This window comes from Dromiciops gliroides, chromosome 6, assembly GCF_019393635.1.
Source record: "Dromiciops gliroides isolate mDroGli1 chromosome 6, mDroGli1.pri, whole genome shotgun sequence".
In the NCBI taxonomy this organism is placed as follows: Eukaryota; Metazoa; Chordata; class Mammalia; order Microbiotheria; family Microbiotheriidae; genus Dromiciops; species Dromiciops gliroides.
In genome coordinates, this window is record NC_057866.1 from 260003257 (window position 1) to 260024494 (window position 21238).

Consider the following 21238-nt stretch of genomic DNA (forward strand, 5'->3'; position numbering starts at 1 on the left):
ATGTGCTTCCCTAGAGGGAGTACATTAATGTGTCCTTGCTAGCACTTCTCTTCTTAGTCGAACCTATGGCACCTCCAGATGTGCTGCCCACATTCCAACCTGTAAAATGGGTGTCAGATAATCAGTGAGGAGCACATTTTTGATAACAAAGGATAGATCCATTTCCTTTTCTCTGATGGTAACAGGGGTGCCTTGTCCACATTGAAAACTAATTCAAGTCAAGTTGATAACACAAGATTTTTCCATGTTTATAATGGTCTCAAAGATATTGGCTAATTATACTTTTTTTCAGCCCCTAATCTTGTTGGCAGCCACTCAATAATTAAACATGCCTTCATTAAATGAGGTGGAGGTTAACATGAGGACTTTTTGAATGACAGAAACCTGGGAAGAAGCCAGTGACTTTGACACTGGCCATATTCACCAGTGTCAGCACACATCCAAGAATGATAGCCAAGTCCTCCACGACAGGACATAACACTATACCCAGTCATCAATTCATGATTATATAGTCTTCAGGATCAGGAAACCATGCAGGACTTCATGATTCCCCACCAGGTAGGCTCAAACTTTCACACATTCTCATTAAATGTTTTAGCTTAACTGCCAGCCAAATGGCAGTGTGAACAGAGGTAGACCATCCAGTTCCCACACACCTATTTTAGCAAAAGCCTAATAATAGCACTGAACTGAATAATGATCATAAAATCCAATGAGAGATTACAAAAAGTGACTACTTTCACCCCAGAACTACATAAAGTTAGCTAGAAGCCCACAGGAGATTAAAACAAAAGGGATCCTAGCCAGCAAAAGAAGTACCAGCATAGACACTGATTAAGAAAATGAGACTCCCCAAAGGGGAAATGACTTCCCTATCATCCCAAAGGTAGAAAGTAGAGAGACCAGGATTTGACTCCAAATTCAGTCTCCTTTCCCCTTCACTATACTGATAGCTCAACTTTGATTTGGGGTTGCAAACAATTTTGCTATCACTCACTGCTACCGTCAAAGGCTTAAAACTCATTTGATGGAGGAGATGTAATTTATAAGTTAGTAGGTCCTTTGGGCATGTTCCCTTTTGTATGTGAAAATAGCTTACTGACAGGAATTGTGTGAATCTTGTGGCTGGAAAGACTGATGTGTGACCTGGAGCAGCATGTAGAAATAAGTCAATTAAATGGAAGAGTCATTGCAACTTAACTGATATTTAGCAAACAGCAGTAGTGAGACTATACATAATACAATATAACCCTTACACAGGAAAATTATATTAATCAATAAAAAAATTATTAAATACCCTCTATTTTGCTAAGCACAGTCCTAGGGATACAACCCCCCCAATCAAAATAGTCCCTGCCCTCAAGGATCGTATATTCCATTAGATGAGGCAACTACATATAAGTATATATTTACAAAATACATGTAAAATAAAGACAAAGCATGGAGCCTGCAGGGGTGGTCATAATTCTTGCTTCTTCCCATTTCTGCTCTTACTAAAGAATACAACATTGGTGGGGCAGCTAGGTGGCACTGCAGTGGATAAAGCACCGGCCCTGGATTCAGGGGGACCTGATTTAAAATTTGAGCTCAGACACTTGACACTTACTAGCTGTGTAATGCTGGGCAAGTCACTTAACCCTCATTGCCCTGACAAAAAAAAAAAAAAAAAAAGGAACACAACATTGGTACATAGCCAGAACCTTGTTATGGGATCATTAAAACAGGGAACAATCCAGTGGCTTCCTCCTGTCTACTTCTGTGGCTACTTGTTGGCTATTCCAAAGAAAAGTGAATCTATTTTTAAAGGAGATAACAGTTAATACTGAAGTACTGGGGATACAGTGGCAGGTGACCAATGCGATCAGAAATGCAGTTATATTTTGTGAAGGCACAGAGCCCAAGATAATGACGTTGTTCCATATTCAATACTTTGAGCATTTCCATAATGACATGTAAGAAATGTCTAATGCCTCATAATCAGTCGGTAGTCTGAGTGGCATTTATTGAGGTTTACAATGATGGAGGAAAAAGAAAAAAAAACCCACCAGCTTTCCCTGGTGAACTTGATTCCTCTCCATACATATCCATTATACTTTTACATGTTGTTATTTTGATGGTGATGATGATGTACTTTAAGTAGTCACCCTCACACTGTCTTTAAATATTCTGGAGGGAGTCTATCAGGCTATTGGAGTGATTTATACTTCTGAACTTAGTAATGCTTATAAGTTCATTGTGTTTTATGAATTTTTTTGGTGGGTGAAATGGAGGCTGTCCCATACCTAATGCATACCTTATAGTCTGAGTGACTATGCAAGAGTTGGGGATCCCCTTACTGACATTTGGGGGAAAACTACAATTAGTTATACCTAGGTTTTATTTTGGAAATGCCCCTTGAGTTTCAGGGCTGCAGTCAAGAGCTAAAGAGAAAATGACCTTCTTAGAGTCAAGACCCATGACTGAATCTGGTCTTTGTGTTAATAGTATTGGTTGGGTTAGGGGAATGGGAGACTGAGGCCCAAGTGCATATACTTTGTATTTAATTTCCATATAAATAAATGTTGTTTTCTCCCAATAAACCATAAGCTACTTGAAGTCAAAGACTGTTTCATTTTTGTCTATGCATCCCCAGGGACTAGGAAACCGTAGGCTTGTTGGTGAATTAAATTTCAGCTATGTTGACTTTCTCCAGTGACACAGATTGGAACACCATTATATCTTAGCAGATTACCATCATCATGAACACTATTACAGGGGCAGCTAGGTGGTGCAGTGGACAAAGCACCGGCCTTGGATTCAGGAGGACCTGAGTTCAAATCCAGCCTCAGACACCTGACACTTACTAGCTGTGTGACCCTGGGCAAGTCACTTAACCCCAATTTCCCCGCCCCCCTCCAAAAAAAAAAATCATAGTTTAAATAAATAAACACCATCACTGCCACCACTGTCACCACCACCACACTATTACTGCTGTTGCTTCTACTAATAGCTCACCTTTACATAATAAGTCATGGAAAATCTCAGCAACCTAGTAATCTCTCTAAGACTCTAAGTCATAGAACAGATATTGGCCTGCATTAATAGAGTGAGTTTTTTCACTGGGAATTCCCTATACCAATGAAATTGTAGGACCAAGTCAACATTGCTACCAATGTCTTGTGTTTATATGGTGCTTTCACACATTATTTCATGCATTATCTATTCTGATCCATTTAATCCAACATTTATTAAGGAACTGCTACATTTCAGGACCTATGCTAATAGATGGGGAGACATAATAAAAGAAGACTTAATCTGTGCCCACAGAGGGGATTGGCAATGCGGGAGAAGATATAAAAGAGATATGCAGAAAGCCACAAAATTACAAAAGAAAGGTACAGGGTGGTATAAGGGATTCAGAGAGGGAAAGATCATTTCTACTGGGGAAGTTCAGAGAAGGATGCATAAAAAAGGTAGCAGGTGAGGATGCCCTTGAAAAGAAGGCAAGAGTTTCAAAGTGTGTGTGTGTGTGTGGGGGAGGTAACCTATTCCAAATGTGGAGCAGGCACATGTGCAATGTCCTTAAGAGCACCAGGAATTGGTTGGAGTAGGAATTATCTTTCCCCTTTTCCAAAGGAACAAACTGAGGCTCAGCCCATTGTCCCAGTGCCATGAAACAAGGAAATGAAGACTGAAAAACAAGGTCTTTTGTGCTTTCTCCAACAGCCAATCCTCTTTTAGTATTTTTTTTCTAGGTGTTTGACTTAGCACCTTGACTGACAGGAAAGATGCTCCAAAATTATTTAATCATGCATTTTACCTTAGGCATATATTTCATCACAATGTAAGCTCATCGGGATAGGGCCTGTTTCATTTTTTTTGTACCTGTATACCCAAGGTGTAGCCCAGTGCCTGAATGGTAGGCATTCAAGTAATATTTCTTGTCTGGTACTCTCACATGGTTAAAGGTTTCAGGTTGCCAAACAACTGCAACACTCAAGTGATGACAATCTGTGCTTCAAGTATCTCATATAAATCATTCTTATTTAACATTGATGAAGAGTTTTGAAATCTCAGCATTAAAATGAACATAATAGAGTCAAAACAATTCCTCACCATTTTAATTTTCTTTTCTTTTTTTGCAGGGCAATGAGGGTTAAGTGACTTGCCCAGGGTCACACAGCTAGTGTCAAGTGTCTGAGACTGGATTTGAACTAAGGTCCTCCTGAAGCCAGGGCCAGTGCTTTATCCACTGTGCCACCTCGCTGCCCCTTAATTTTCTTCAAAACTGAGAGTTGAGGTCTAGAAGGCTTCTCTTGGTACAAATTCTTAGTACTAAACAGTTAATACCTTTTATTTAACATTTTTTTTGTCAGAAAAAAATGAAGTGTCAAAGGGTACTGGCTGTTTTCAATTTTTTCTCTTTTTTTATTTTCAAAATTTCTATTCTTGTGTTTATTTATTTTTACTTCCCATTTATATTTGTTTAAAAAAGTTGTGTCCCTAACTCATTGATTTGTTTTTTCTCTTCTTTGTTGATGAAAGTGTTTAAAGATAGACATTTTCTCCTAAGGACTATGTGATAGGAACAATGTTCTAACTCCTTCCTCTATGCAAATCAAGTTAGTTCCTCCTTAAAAAAAAGTATTGAAGCCATCCTCCAGACTTAGTTCATTCAGTGGTCTAAAAGCTCACCATGATAAGCTATTATATAAAATACCCATGATGAGCTCCAGGTTACCTTTCATGTTTGGTAGACTATGATGGGGAACTCAGGCTAGGATGCTTCATTCAGCTGCATCAGCTGTATCAACTCAATGCCTATAATTGCTGAATGGCTTTCACCTGCTATGACTTAATAAATCTCAGTTTTTTCTAGTATCCAGTCCCAACTACCAGGAAACTGTCCTTAGGTCCAGCTCAGAAAAGACTGCTTTGATTTTATCCAACAAGTTTGCTATGTTGTCTTATTCATGTCATTTTCTTTAATGAAATTGCTAAGTTTGTGTTATTATTTGAATTACCAATTCTTTAGGATTAAATTATTTAGTCTGCATTTAGGTTTGAAACCTTCCCTCGATTGACTATAATTTTATTGCCTTGTTCTGTAAAAGACATTTATTAGTATTGATTTTTGTATTTGTTTATGAGTTTTTTGTTTTTGTGTGTGTGAGGGAATTGGGGTTAAGTGACTTGCCTAGGGTCACACAGCTAGGAAGTGTTAAGTGTTTGAGACTGCATTTGAACTCAGGTCCTCCTGACTCCAGAGCCTATACTCTATCTACTGAGCCACCTAGCTGCCCCTGCTCATGAAGTTTTACTGCTCTAGCAAATGGTCACTTCTTTGTAGATTTGCCATGCACAGTTAAATAATATTCATATTTCTTTCTGTTTTCATTAGAAATCATCAGAGCGATCATTTTAAATTTTTCTAAAATTCCATTTTGTTCCTTAACTTTTTCTTATTTAACTTTCTATTAAATTCATGTAGTTATGAAAGGGGCAAATTGATTTTCCCAGCTATTATAATAATTTTGCTGTTTCTCCTTCTAATTTAATTTTTACTTCAAAAACTTAGATGCTATTTCATTTAGTATGCATATACAAATATGTATATTTATATATACATCTATGCATTTATGTATATACATGCATATATACAAAGTAATGGGATTATTTCACTAGCTATTGTGTCTTTATTCATAATGTATTTGCTTATCTCTTTCAATCATGATGATTTTCCCTACTGCCTTTCCTGATATCATGATTTCTATCACTCTCAATTCATGATTTTAACTCTTTAAGCTTTAATTTTTAAATCTCTAATTTTAAATGTGTTTTTGGTAAACAACATATCAATGGATTTAGGGTTCTAATCTATGCTTCTATCCTTCTTCATTTTATGGGTGAGTTCATCCCACTCACACTCATTGTTATGATTGTTAATTGTATATTTTTCTCCATTCCATTCCCTTGCACTTTTTCCTTTTTTTCTTCCTAATAGTCCTGTCTTTACAAAGAAGAAGGGGGTAGGAAAAGAGAAGGAATCTCAAAAGACTAGTAATTGAGGATTGAAGTGGCCTGTTCCTATTCTTCTGCCCATCCATTCTTTACTGTGCTCACACCCTTATCTGTGTTTCTTAAACTTTATTCTTTCTTTTAAATTCCTGCTTTATGATCAGTCCTCTGAAGTTGAAGTCTGTTTTGCCACTATTTTTTCCTAACTCTGATTTTCTTCCTGTCACTTATACTTCCCTTTCTCTGTCCTTATTGTAATTCTACAGTAAAGTGTGTATGTGTGTGTGCGTGTGTGTTCAGTCCTCCTTTACCCAGTTCAAATAAGTTAGGTCATGAGAGGACTACATCCCCTCCATATTTGTATACTCATTGTATACACCATTCATGAGAAATGGTTAGTTCTTCTCATTTCTTCTGTAGTATATTTTTTTTATATCCCTTTCCCTTATTTTCTTAAAACTAACAAAACAGGGCAAATTCACACCCAGACCACATGTTTGCTTTAACTCCCCCTGTGATCCTTGACGACATTAGGATTCTGAAAGGATATTTGTCTCTTTTCCCTTCCCCCCATTAGAATAATAGTCCTTTTATCATTGCTTAGCCTCTCCATATTAATCAAATGCATTTTTCTTTTTAGATTTCTCTTGTCTCTTGCATCTGCCATTCAAAATTTATAGTAACCTCTAGTATTTTCATTGGGAATGCTTGAAAGTATTGTATTTGATTGAAGTTATTTCTCATTAGGCACTTCTTACAATACCTTGATTGGGGTGTTTCAGACCATCCCATTGCTTTGTCTAATGGGTCAGATTAGTGTCCTGTTCTTGTCATAATCAGCTCTTTGTCTCAAACTAAACTAGGTGGGAGACCAGAGTTGGTTCAGGAGGGTGAGATCACAGTCTCATCATGCTGCATATCTCAACTGCTAGTCCATCTATGGAACTGCAATGGAGCAAGGTCAGGGCACCTTTGGGAGATCCACCAATTTGTTCCTATATTAGCCTCTTCCTTGAATAACTACCATCCCTGTGTGGCAGTGCTGCTTTGGGAATAGCTCTCTCCCTCTTTGCCCTGCAGATTAGAAGAGATCTGGGCTATTTTCTTTCATGATTTAAAATATGATGTCTTTTTTTTTTTTTTAATAGTCATGGTTTCCAGGGAGTCTGAAGCTTCTTAGATGATGTCTCTTTGGTCTCTTTCTCCTCTTTGCATCGTCCTCAATCAAGAGCATTCTGACCCCTGTGGTATGGCTGCCACTTCCTGTGGGATGGCCGAGGTCACATAAGACTTAGGCATCCTGCACAGCAATTCAGGTGTGGACTAATGATCCTCATTTGGCTTTGTCTCTTGCTGCAATTCCCAGTACTGAAAACAGTGAGCAGCCTGCCTTTTTCAAACGGATGGGGACTGATTAATTCTGTTTGGCTTAAAAATGCCACAGTGCACTGGGGCTGAAGTCAGGAAGACCTGAGTTCAAATCCAGCCTCAGACACTTACTCGTTATGGCACCCTAGGCAAGTCACTGAACCTCTGTTAAATTCAGTTTCCTCAACTGTATAATAGAACCTAGCTCCCAGGTTACTGTGTGAATCAAAAAAGATAATATTTGTAAAGTGCTTAGTACAGTCCCCGGCTCTAGGCTTACTCCGCCCTGTTCCTCCACTCCCCAAAGCAGTATAAATATTTTGAAAATATTTTCCTTGTGAAAACACTGGTCAATTAGGTCAAGTATAGAGAGAAGCTAACACTGGGAGAGGATAAAGAATTTACTGCCTATTAAGGGCAAATCAAGATTTTTACAGGATCTCAAAGCTTGTTTTTGACATGAATCATCTAGACTATTATGGATTTATAGAGATGATCCTAAGATGTAAGATGATGTACACATCTCCATGCTCTGGAAAGATACGATCAGTCTTCAAAAGAAGAAAGAACAAATTTTCAATAACTGGGGAAAAAATGGTCCAAATCACCAAGAGAAAGGAACTGAGGTTTTAACTCACACCAACTAATTTGGAAGGATGTAAATCACTGATGTTGGAGGAGCTATTTCAAGGCAGGCACTCCAATATTCTGTTGATAAAGCTTTGAATTGCTTTGACCATTCGGGAAAATAATTTGGAATTGTTTGAGGAAAAAGTCAATAACTTTTGACCTTGTGATCCAACCGACCGTTCATTTTCACAAAGACAGAAAGTCCCATAAGTACTCTTTGTAGAAAAAAAAAGAAAAAAGTAGACAAAGAAAGTGCCCATGGTGGAGGAAAGGGACAATGGCTAAACAAATTGAGTTTTGTTAATGTAATGGAATTAAATTGGGGTTTAAGAATCGATGCTGAAGAAATTAGAGAAATATAGGAAGATTTTTATGAACTGATAGAAATAAAATACAACCATGAGAATATAGAGGCTGCATGTTTCAAAGGAAAGAGCAGCAGATCTGGAGTTAAGTTCTGGATTCAAATCCCACCTTTGGTATTTAATACCTGGATGACTTTAATCTCTCTCTGTTTTGGTTGCTTAATTTGTAAGTGTGTGTGTGTGTGTGTGTGTGTGTGTGTGTGTGTGTGTGTGTGTGTATGAGAGAGAGAGAGAGAGAGAGAGAGAGAGAGAGAGAGAGAGAGAGAGAGAGAGAGAGAGAGAGAGAACCAGATGGCCCACAAGGTTGGCTCTAAATCTATGGTTTAAAGACTTAAGAGAATGTGCTGACTACAAAAATATAATGACAACAACACTTAAAGACCTTATTCAAATTACATACACTGCCTAATCTCGATCTTAAAGGACTGATGATGAGCTATATAGTGTCAGACATGGCCAATGTGTTGATTTATTTTTTTTCTTTTATATTTTTTCTTTTTTTATATATTTTCTTTTTTTTTTTGCTACAAGGAAGGTGTGGGGAGAAGATTAGTGGGTAGTGTTAGATGTGGAAAAAAAAGGAGAACAGCAACAAGAATATATTTTTTTACAAAGCATAAAAGGAGGGGGAAAAGTGTAGAAGGAGACACAGTTGGAATAATTTTGTTACTACCTTTATAAATTTAATGTATTTAACTGGGTGGGCTTATTGTTGCTGCTGTTCAGTCATGTCTGACTCTGTGATCTCATTTGGGGTTTTCTAGGCAAAAATACTGGAATGGTTTGCCATTCCTTCTCTAGCTTATTTACAGATGGAGGAAACTGAGGCACACAGGGCTAAGTGACTTGCTTAGGGTCACACAGCTGATAAGTGTCTGAAGCTGGATTTAAACTCAGGGAGATGAGTTTCCTGGACTCTAGGCCTGGCGCTCTATCCACTGCACCAATTAGCTGCCCCCAGTGGGATGGTACACCCCTATAATCCCTACTACTAGGGAGCCTGAAGCTGGTGGATAGGTTGAGTTTAGGATTTTTGAGCTGCCCTGGGCTAAGGGGATCAGGTGTCAACAGTAAGTCTAGCACCAAAGTAGTGGTGAGATCCTTGGTGCAGGGAGCCATGAGACTGCCTAAGAGGGGAAACTGCCCAGTTTGGAAATGGAGCAGGTCAAAACTCCCCTGCTAATCAGTGGTGACTTGTGAGTGACCACTGTTCTTCTAGGGTGGGAAAGATATGGAGACCCAGCATTGGTAGTGGTAGTGATGAATGTATATGTTTCTTTAAAATAAACTATATGTAAAAGAAGTTTGTATAAGTCCATATTTTCCTATAGGAACTTCTTTCTTTTTCTTCATTGTATATGAAAAGATTTGTTTTTATTAATGATCAAGTTCACACTGAAAATTTAAAAAAATAGGTCCTTCCTTCTCCCCATAGATGGGTGGTAGATATAGGTGTAGATTTACATGGTGCTAGGTAGAGTATCATGATGCTTCCCTTCATCAGAATTGTCTTTGGTTCTTCCTTTCCCCTAATGCTCCATATCTAATCAGTTGCCATATTGCCAGCACTTAGAAAGACAACTTTCCACTCATATGGCCATTATCTTAGGTCAGACCCTTCTCACCTCTCATCTGCACTATTGTAAAATCCTTCTTCTTCTTCTTCTTCTTCTTCTTCTTCTTCTTCTTCTTCTTCTTCTTCTTCTTCTTCTTCTTCTTCTTCTTCTTCTTCTTCTTCTTCTTCTTCTTCTTCTTCTTCTTCGTGTGGGGCCGTGAGGGTTAAGTGACTTGCCCAGGGTCACACAGCTAGTAAGCATCAAGTGCCTGAGGTCAGATTTGAACTCAGGTCCTCCTGAATCCAGGGCTGGTACTTTATCTACTGCACCACCTAGATGCCCCCTATAATAGCCTCTTAATTGGTTTCCCTGACTCAAGTTTCTCCCCTCCCACACATCCTCTTCCACAGGAAATAACTGACAAAACTTTTGGTAGGATTGTAAAGAATTCTTAACCTTTTTCTTTTCTTTTCTTTAGTAGGGCAATGCGGGTTAAGTAACTTGCCCAGGGTCACACACCTAGTAAGTGTTTGAGGCTGGATTTGAACTGAGGATGTCCTGAATCCAGGGCTGGTCCTTTATCTACTTTGTCACCTAGCTGCCCCCAATTCTTAACTTCTTAGGACAGTTGAAATGTAAACGAGAGTGCCAATACTGTCATATTTCTAGCTCTGTCTATACAGTCCAAGTGAAGAGTTGAGTAACATATACATACATATATGTATGTGTATATATATTATATATTCATACACACAAATATATAGACATATACATGTGTATGTGATAGTAATATTATAGTAACAAATCAGGTTAAAACCACTCCACACTCTGTATTATTAAGGAGGGTGTTTTATAAAAAAATTCTGAGACATTAAGGTTGGCTTCAACATTAATCAAATCTGTGAGAGTTTTTAAATTCTTCAAATACATTAACCAATTTAACAATTCAATCATCAAGAACCTATTATATATAAAGTGTTCTGCTTTGGTTCTTTTGGTGTAGAAACCACACAAGTTTTCTTTCTTTTTTTAAAAGTGAAAAGGAAATGCAAAGGCCCATTTGTGACGTTGTTGAAAATAGATATCTATTTTCAGTGTGTATAAAAATGTCAGCATGAAGAAATGAAGGGGAAATGCTCTAGATATAGAGTTAGGATTGGTTCCCAGTTTTAAAAAAAAAGCCTCTCTATATATCCCTTTCCCTTTTCCTAGAATTTGAATATTCAATCTCATTTTTTTTTTAAAGAGTTGGTTTCCTGAAATTTTCTTAAAACAAACAAAAAAAGGATGGGGAGGTATGGCAGAACTGCAGAGAGAAGAAAAAATAATGGCTGATAAAATAATTCCTTTTTCCATTCTTTACAACTCCCTCCAAATCATTCTCTCCAATGTAAGCATAAATGATTTATGATCCGGTACTTTTCTTTTTTTTTTTCTTTTTTTGGTGGGGCAGTGAGGGTTAAGTGACTTGCCCAGGGTCACACAGCTAGTAAGTGTCAAGTGTCTGAAACTGGATTTGAACTCAGGTCCTCCTGAATCCAGGGCCCATACTTTATCCACTGCACCACCTAGCTGTCCCCCCCCCCCCCTACCCAGTACTTTTCTGATAGAGATAATCACCCAGGATATTTTTTGGTCCTAATGGACATTCCTCTTGGTTGAAAACAATCTTAGGGGATAATTGGATTAATTAAAATTTTTTTCCAGGTGCAATAGACTTAAATTCCAGACAAATTGCACTCCCAACTACCGCCAAAGTACAAACTCAGAACTTTAAAAAAAAATACCCTGTTATTTCCAGTGATTCTACTCAACTCTTACCTATGCTTGTACAAATGAGGTGAGTAACAATAAAAAAACTCATATGTTGATGGCATCTTAAGATTTGTAGCACACTTTATAACAACCTTATGAAGAAAGTATTACAAGCTTTATTATTTATATTTTAGAGAAGAGGGAACTGAGGCTTTGAGAGTTTTAGTGACTTGATCAGGTCCCACAGCTAGTTAATGTTGAATCAGGGATTGTAACCCAGGTCTCTGGCTCCAGACTCAATATTATTTTCTTACTATACCACATTACCTCTCAAAAACAAGCTAGATCCCAGCACTGGTCTTTAAGAATAGAATGGGGGTCAGAACCAGTCCTCAAAGGTCACTATGTAGGGCTGATGTGTGCTGCACCAGCTCTTTCAAGCTATGGCCCATGGAGCATTTACATCTTGGATATCAGTAAAAGCTTCAGACCAAAGCTTCATTCACTCATTCACTCACTCATTTACTCACTCGCTCAAGCATTCATTCATTCATGTCTTAAGAAAATTATTGAGAAAATGTTAATAGTTCAGATTAAATTTAAAAGTATGTCAAATATACATTTTATTTTCCTGGAAAGCCAGCTGTCAAACATTTACTAGCACACCCTTATAGGTCTCACCTGGAAACTGTGAACACAATATGACACAAAGTAAATTTAGCATCTAGACATCTGATACCAGGTCTGATACCAGGGTCTGTACAGGGGGTCTATAATCCCCAACATCCTAGTGGGGTTTGCCAGTGTTAAACCAGGGATTGTAACAAACTCCCATTTGAGAATTGTACAAAGAGGGAAAAGAGACCTGTTGAGGAGAATTTTATGAATCATTGGGATTCTGTTTATTAATCACAGAGGAATTATATAAATAAAGCTATAAACTACAAAAATAAAGGAAGACAGTTGGAAAGGTATGAAATGTTCATGATTGGGCTGTGCTAAAAACATACTCTAAATTAATTTACAAATTTAGTTCCATACCAACTATACCAACAAAGGGTTACTTTCTAGAGCTAGACAAAATGATGAAATTCATCTGGAGGAACAAAAGGTCAAGAACTTTATGAATATAATGAAAAAAATGTAAGGAGAAAGGCAGATCTCAAACTATACCATAAAGTAAAAATCATGACAATAATCTGAAGCATCTGGGTGGTACCATGGCTAGAGTGGCAGACTTGAAGTCAGAAAGGCCTGAGTTTGAATTCTGCTGCATGATCCTAGGAAAGTCCCTTAATTTTTTTTCTCAGTTTCCTCATTGATAAAATGAGGTTAAGAATAGCACTTAACTGGATAGAGCACCGGCCCTGGAGTCAGGAGTACCTGAGTTCAAGTCCAGCCTCAGACACTTAACACTTACTAGCTGTGTGACTCTGGGCAAGTCACTTAACCCCAATTGCCTCACTAAAACAAAAAACAAAAAACAAAAAAAGAATAGCACTTAACTTACAGCATTATTGTATCATAAGAGATAAAATACACAAAGGCTTTGCAAACTTTAAAGTGTTATATACAGGCTAATGCCATTATTATTATTATTATTATTATTATTATCTAGTTAAAAATAGAAAAGCTGATGAATGGAATAGATTAGGTTAACAAGATCCAGGAGCAATTCAACATATTACCATAGTATTCAAGGACATAAATGACTAGGGTTGAGATTCAATATTCAACAGAAACTGCTGGGAAATTGGAAAGCAGTCTGAGAGAAATTAAGCTTAGATCAACAATTCATGCTATACATAATAAACCCCAAAAAGACATATGACCTAGATATAAAAGTCCATATCTTTTCTTAAAGGAGGAAAATGGAAACATCCCTTTCTCATTTATGGACAGGGGAAGAGTTCTTGACATAACAAAGGGTGAACATGATCACAGAAAGTAAAATGAACAGTTTTGATTGCACAAAACTGAAAAGTTTGTGTATAAACAAAATCAATGCAGTTAGAAGGAAAAGTGTTAATGTAAAAAGTTTTGTGGGAAATTTCCCTGATAAAGGTCTGAGATTTAACATATGTGGAATTGATATAAGTATATAAGTATATGTATGTATGTATGTATGTATGTATGTATGTATATAAAGAGCCACACTCCAGGAGATATATGGTCAAAGGATGTGAACAGGCAATTCTCAAGGGAAAAAATGCAAGTTATCAGTAACTTAATAAAAAAGATTCCAAATCATGAATAATTAGAGAAATATCCAGTAAACAAATTCTGGTATCCTGCCTCATGTCTATCAGATGGCAAAGTTAACAAAAGAAGAAAATTACCATTGTCAGAGGGATTGTGGTAGGACAGTCACACTAATGTTCCTTTGGTGGAACTTTGAATTGGTCCAGCCATTCTGGAAAGCAATTTGGAGTTATGGTCTGTCAAATGACTAAATTGTGTATACCCTCTGGCCCCTTGATCCAAAGGGATCAAAATCAGAGGGAAGGATTCCTATATGCAAAAATATTTATAGAAGCACATTTTATGGAAGCAAAGAACTGAAAAGAAAGTGGGTATTCATCAATTGGGAAATGAGTAATTTCTTCTATATGAAGGTAATGAAATACCATTTAACCATAACAAATGAAGAAAAGTGACCAATTCAAAGGAATCTGGGAGTCAGACAGCATGAACTGATATTGAGTATAGTCAACAGAGCCAGGGGAATTATTTATGCAAGGACCAAAATGTTACAAATGAAAAAAATTCTGAAAGACTTAAAAACTAAGCAATGCAATGACCAATTATGATCCCAAACTACTGCTGATAAAATATGTCTCCACCTCTTGGCGGAGGGGTAATGGACTGTAGGCACAGAATAAGCAACATTTTCAGACAATACGGATATGACACAAATGTGTTTTTCTTGACTGCACTTAATAGTTATAAGGAAAGGTTTTTGGGGGTGGTTGGAGGAGAGTCTGGGAGGTAGTGATCATGATGCACAAAAACAAAAGAAAAGAACATTCAATATTTTTTAAATGCACAGAGGAAAGCAGAAGGCAGTTCTGAAGGGGAAACAAACAAGGGCAATTTCAATACCATAATACAAAATATATATGTATGTGTGTGTATATATATGCAGTATGTAATTGATCATATGCCATTGATTTCTTAAATTCTCTTTTTATGATCTGGGATTCTTTTTTTATGGCTTTTGGATAAAGAAATGTTTCTTTTGTGAATGATTTTCCAGTTGCTAATAAAAGAATTAAAGAATCATATGACTCTTACTATTTTTGCTGCTATGGTTCCTTAGAATGGAATCTCTCCCATATTCAGAGAAACCTATGCCTCCTTCCTCCTGTTTTGCTGCAAATGGCTAGCCAACAGAGTGCCCAAATATATATCAATTAACTAGCGATATATAGATACGACTAAGGGCGGAAAAGCAGCCATTGAAGCCTTCCTGAGTGCAGAAGGCACAGGGTTTTGTGGTCTGAAGTCACCTTCAAACGACCATTTTTGTCCTCAGTGAACTAGGAGTTAGGAAACCACTATTTCTGCCCCAAATCTGCTCTGCACTAGTTGTGTGACTTTGGACAAGTCGCTTCAAGTTTCTGGGACTCAGTTTCTTTCTCAGGAAAATGAAAGGGTTGGACAGTTGTTCTCTAAAATCCCTTCTTCCTTTAACAATCTCTGAAAGCCTCCGATTTTAAAATTGGGCCTAAAATTCTACTTGCCAATTTAATAAAAGGCAGGGAATAGAGTACTAGACTCAGAATCGAGAGGCTGTGAGTTCAAATTGGACCTCAGACTCTTACTAGCTGTGAGTCCCTAAGCAGCCATTGAACTTCTGCCTGCCTCAGTTTCCTCATCTGTAAAATAGGATAATAAGAGCACCTCCCTTCCCAGGATTGTGGGTGAGAATCAAATGAGATATTTGCAAATCCTAAAGCACTCTACACGTGCTACCTCTCATTAATAACCGACGAGAAAAGATTGGCCCAAGAATGAAGGAAGTTGAAGTATTATCTAGGCTTGTCCCAAGTTGATCATATCAATCACACCTCTTGGAGGTAGAAGGGACCTAAGAGATCATTAACGCCAACACCCTCCTTTTACAGAGAGGAAGCAGGCAGAAGTCACACAGGGAGTTAAGTGGCTCGGGAGGAATTTGAAAGTTGGTGGGTTGACTCCTGACTCAGCGCTATCCTCTGAAGTCCTCCAGCGCATAACTTTCTGGTTATTGTTTTCGGTTTGGGGTTTTTCCCTCATCTACCCGAAGGTAAGAGACCGGCTTCCTTTGCTATTTCTCAGAGAAGTACGACCCACTCGGCTCTTAATTAGCTGTTATTTTCCTGGGCTTTAGCTTGCCCACCCCGTCCGTATCTAGCGAGCTCTTCTTAGCCGGCAGAGGCAGGTAGGGATGGTGCGGGTGGTTCCCCAGGCTCGGGAGAGGGCGGGGAGTGGGAGGTTGGGCTGGGGGGGGGGGGGAGGCGCTGGGAGGAGGGGGAGAGGGCAATGACTTAGTGCGCTGTCCTGCTTGTACCGAGCCCGTAAGTGGAAGGACCTCTCCCCCTCTGAGATAGGCAACCGCAATTCTCGCTTCCTTCTCTCCTACGGTTCTCAGGGAGCTGCTGCTCGGCTTCAGTATCGGCAGCCCCAAGAGTCAAGGCGGGAGCCGGCAGCCCCTGGGAACGGCGGAGCCTGGCCCTTCGGATCCCATGCCATCGCCCTCCCTGGCCGTCCCATCCCCTCCTATAAGGGAGGAAACTTCTCGCACCCACGCCGTCCCAGGTAGTAGAGGCGCCTCATCTTTGCCCGCTTCGCTCCGCGATGTGACGGCCCATCCCCGCCTCCATGCCCCCCGCTGCCGGCCCCGGGGAGCCCACGCAGTCTCTGGGCTCTGGGAATGGAAGTCGCGCGGGTGAGCGCCCACCTGTTCTTTCTTCCCTGGGCCAGTCTGTCCTAAGTATCCACTATGTCAATGTCACAGCCAGTCCTCAAATACCCAGACTCGGGTACAGACCGAAGTTCAAGTCTACCCCCATTCTGCCTTGGTCGCCCCCCCCCCCTTTCAGGTCCAAGCGTGCACACACACACACACAGACACACAGACACACGCCTCTGTGCACACGCACGCCGAGATCCTAGACACGCGAAGGAAAATAGAAGCGAATTTGTACGTGGCGGAGTTCATTTCACCGCCCCCAAAACCCTAACCCATCTCTTTCCCCAGAGAACTTAAGCCAAAGTACCTGTCGCGAAGACGAGCAGGGTAAAGAAAGTGTGGCAGACCATGGTACCCCTAGAGCTCTGGCCTGGGCTCCTCTCAGAGCTCCAGCTCTTCTTCCTCCGTGGAGTGAGGCGCCCCCTGAGAGAGACTGGCCACGGGAGGCAGGTTGCTTCCCTAGTCCCGAGCGATCTCGTCTGCGCGCACAGTCCAAAAGGCTCGGGGCTCAGGTCCGCGGCAGCGGGCGCACTCAGTGATCTGCCCTCCGGTGCCCGGCGAGCTTCTGCTCCATCCCAGCCCAGCACTGGCTCCGCCGCTGCCTCTGCCGCCGCCGCCGCTCTGCTGCAGTGAAACCCCTCCCACTCGCCAGTCCCTCCCGCTGGCCTGGACTGTGATGACAAAGTCAACCCGATCCTTTCTCTCCTCTCCCGGTCCTGCGCTCCCGTCCCCTCCCCTCCCGAAGACGCCTGGGTCCCGGGAGCTCCGGCCCAGGGCGGCCTCTGCTGGACAGTGAGGATGCAGGTCCCTGGCTGGGCTAGGGACTCCTGTCCGTCCTTGCCCTGTCACTGAGCCTCCACCTGGGGGGCTTCTCTCACGTGGATGTGATCCATTCAACACAAACCTAGCATTCCTTTCTGTACAGTCCCTGTCTCTTGTACACTTTCTTCTTTCGAGCGTCCCAGACCTTTCCATTCACCCAGGTCCCAGGACATTTGTTTGCCTGCTTTGCATTTCACATTTTCTCAGGGTCATCTGGTCAGATGCAGAGTCCTAGGTGCACAGTCCCCAACTCAGCTGATCACCTGCTGTCCACCAATACGCCAAGATCATTGCAGTACTCTATTTATGCATAATAAATGTTCACACAAGCAGCCAGATGCACTACCAGTCATTACTGCTGCAGTGTTTGTCTAGTGAAACGGAGGCACTAAAGGATCTTCCTTCCTGAAGGAGGGAACAAATCGCTGTCCGGAGGAAAATGCAATTACATTGTGCTAGAGGCTTCTCCTTTCCAATGCGGTCTCCCACCAAGGAGCACATGCAGAGTTTGGAGAAAGAGTCTTGGGTCCCAAGGCCCATGCGTGGGCAAGCTGGTGAGGAAAACAGATGACCCTCCGAGCAGATTCATCTTGGCAGGTTGAAGATGCTTCTGGAAATAGGATTCTGCATAGAACTTGGCACATTTTCCTCTATTTCCATTGTAATCCATATTTTCAGGAGGGGCACAGGCTGGCCAGTGTCCACTGCCCTCTTGGCTTTGCTTCTGATTTATTGGACTTGGCGGGCAGTTTTTCAGCTGTTTCAGTACTTGTGATCTCCTCACCCTGAAATATCCCTGCACCATGCTGGTCCCCATTCTCCAACTGGTGAGGTGGGACATGGGGAGCTTCATTTTGTGAGTGCCCTAGGTTATTCATCATTTTTTTTGGTCTGACTTTTCAACTTGGACGCCATGCCCCCGTGGTGGTACGTCCCCACCCCAATCCCTTTAAAGCTCCCTTTTGTGTGCTGTTTTTTTTTCCCCCCATTAGTGCAAGGCTTCTGGAGGACAGTGACATCTTGTATTTGGCATGTCCAATGCTCAGCACAATAAGTCTAAATTCTTAATGCCTTACCTTAAATATCACTTTCATTTCCCAAAATAACTCACCCCTCCCACTTTCAGAGCCATCCTTTATAAAATAAAAGAAAAAAATGAGAAAAAATCAGCAAGTCAATAAAACCATTCAGCTCATCAATCAAGTCCATTGGCATAAGCCATATAGTCCACATCCAGAGTCTCTCCTAGGTAAAGAAAACAGGAAAGTACATTCTCATATTTCTTAACATCATGTAGCATTAAGCTTTGATTTTTGTTGCCTTTTTTTCTGCTTGCATCTTGTAGTTTTTGTTTTTCTAGTTTTGCTGACTTCACCTTCTCTGAGTTCATAAGTCTTCCTATGACTCCTTGTATTCTTCATATTCATAATTTCTTACATCATTTTTATGTACCAGGTTTGCTTAGCCATTCACCGATCAAAGGATACCTACTTTGTTTCCAGTTCTTTGCTTCTATAAAAAGTATTTCTATATTTACTGCAGGACATCTGGGACCTTTCTATGTTGGATCTCCCACGGTCACGTCCAAAGGACTCCTGGACCTTGTCAACTGCCACTACATCTTCAAGACCACATGGCCTTTCCATCTGCCCTGAATCTGAACTCTGCTGTATGCATCGTTTCCCCTAATTAGAATGTGAACTCCCTTAGAGCATGGGCTGTTTCATTTGCATTCCCAGAACCTAGCACTTAATACATGCTTTTCCATTCCATTGGGTATATTATAGCTTCACCTTGAAACCTCTGGGCTAAAGTTTATGAGTACTTTCTTAGCATAATTCCAAATTGCTGTCCAGAATGACTGGACCAATTCAGAGCTCTACAGAATGAATCTGTGTTCTTTTCTCTCTACAGCCCCTCCAATACCTAATATTCTCATTTTGGGGGTAATCTTTGACAATTTGGTAGGTGTGAGCTGAATCCTCAAAGCTATTGTGATTTTCACTTATCATTAGTGATTCAGAGCCATCTTTTATATGGTTATTAGTACTTCACATAATTTTTAAAAATGTTTTTATTCTTTATTCTCTGATAGGGAATGGCTTTTTGGTATTATGTGTTTGTATCACTTTCCTATATATTTTAGTTAGCTGAATTTTATCAGAGATATTTGATGCAGATAAAATGCATTACTTCTATGCTTATCTTAGATAACTGATTTTGTTCTTGTAAAACTTTTACAATTTTATGGTTAGCAGGGGTTTAGGAATTAGTCCTTAGGAACTATATCCACCATCGATTTCACTTTTCAGTCACCTCCTCATTCCAGTTATATTTAATCCCATCATCCTGAGTTATAGAATAATCCAGGACTATGTTTAGATATTTGGTCAATAATTAATATAATTTCAACATCTTTTACAGCTAATAAAATAAGCTCAGAGTCCCACTCTAGCTCACCAAATATTAAGTATTTGGTAATCTGGAGAAAACTTCTTTTCTGTAAGTAGTTACTCCTATCTCTAAACATTAAAATCCTGACTCTTTCAGCATTAAATAATTAAATCAATAGCTTAATAATTAAATATGCAATTTATTAACAATTAAATAGCAAACAAGTACAATATTTTAGCTGTGAGAAAGATGTTATTACAAATTGTATTACTGTAATTGCAGATGTGTTCTCTTCACTTCTGGAAGTAGTCCAACAATATTTTGTTCATTTGACTTACCAAAGAAAATCTCATTGCAAGAATTCTATTCAACCTCTTCAAAAGATAAAGGTTACAATAGTTTGATAAAGAAAGAATGCGCTTATGTTTTCTCTGTCCTCTCCAGATTCTCTCTATTTATCATTCTTAAAAGTCTTTATGAGATTCCCTTTATAATATCTCTTTATCAAAGAACAGTTGACAGTTCTTCTAAGAAAATTTATCTTTACTCTTTTTTCTGTCATTTCCATTGTTTCTCTCTTCTCAGTTGCTATAAAGACTGACAGCTCAAACTGCCCAATCCTACACATTCTATTCAATCAATCAGTCAATCAATCAATCAATGAATGAATCAATCAATCAATCAACACTCTGATGCATGTGCTATGTGTCAGACAATGTGCTCTGCATTGGGGATTCAGAAAGAGGCAAAAGGTAGCCCCAGCCCTCAAGTTGCTTATAATCTAATAGGGGAGACAACGTGCAACTAAATATGTACAACCAGGGTATGTACAGGATAAATAGGACATAATTAAGAGAACAAAAGCACTGGATTTAAGAGGGGTTGGGGAAAGCTTTTGGCAAAAGGTGGGATTTTATGGCTTCTATTGGGGACACTTGAAAAAGAATTTACACATATCAGGTGTGGGGTTTTTTTGGGGGGGTGAGGGGGAGAAGTTACACATATCATCAAAACTATGTTTTCTAATCCTTGTTTGGTTAGGAATTTTTCCCTAGCCATCACTATGTGTGACATGTGATTTGTTCTCTTCCATTTTTTTTTAAGTAGTGTGAACTTATTGTGGTATATGCTGTAAGTTGTTGGTCTAAACCTAGTTTCTGTTAAAATTTTCCATTTTTCCTACTAATTTTAATCAATTAGTAAGTTCATCCTTGAGTGATTTCTATTCTTAAATTTATTGAACACTACTAGGTTAGGTTCGATTGAGTATAAGTCATCATTATCTAGTCTGTTTTACTGATCAACTTTTGTGTTGTTGGTGCTAACTTTTAAACCAATACCAAAGGGTTTTGATGTTTATTGATTTATAAAATTTGAGTTTTGGAAGCAGTAGTCCC

General features: G+C 39.5%; 1 protein-coding gene across 1 annotated transcript in view; it reads right to left on the minus strand.

Annotated features, from left to right (window-relative positions):
- The window catches only part of PARM1 (prostate androgen-regulated mucin-like protein 1), a 131723-nt gene extending 114435 nt beyond the window's left edge, over positions 1–17288 (minus strand). The window contains exon 1 of the mRNA XM_043970652.1: positions 16933–17288. Coding sequence (XP_043826587.1) covers positions 16933–16975 — 43 coding nt within the window. The 5' untranslated portion in view covers positions 16976–17288. The remainder of the gene's footprint in view (positions 1–16932) is intronic.
- Positions 17289–21238: the final 3950 nt, after the last annotated feature.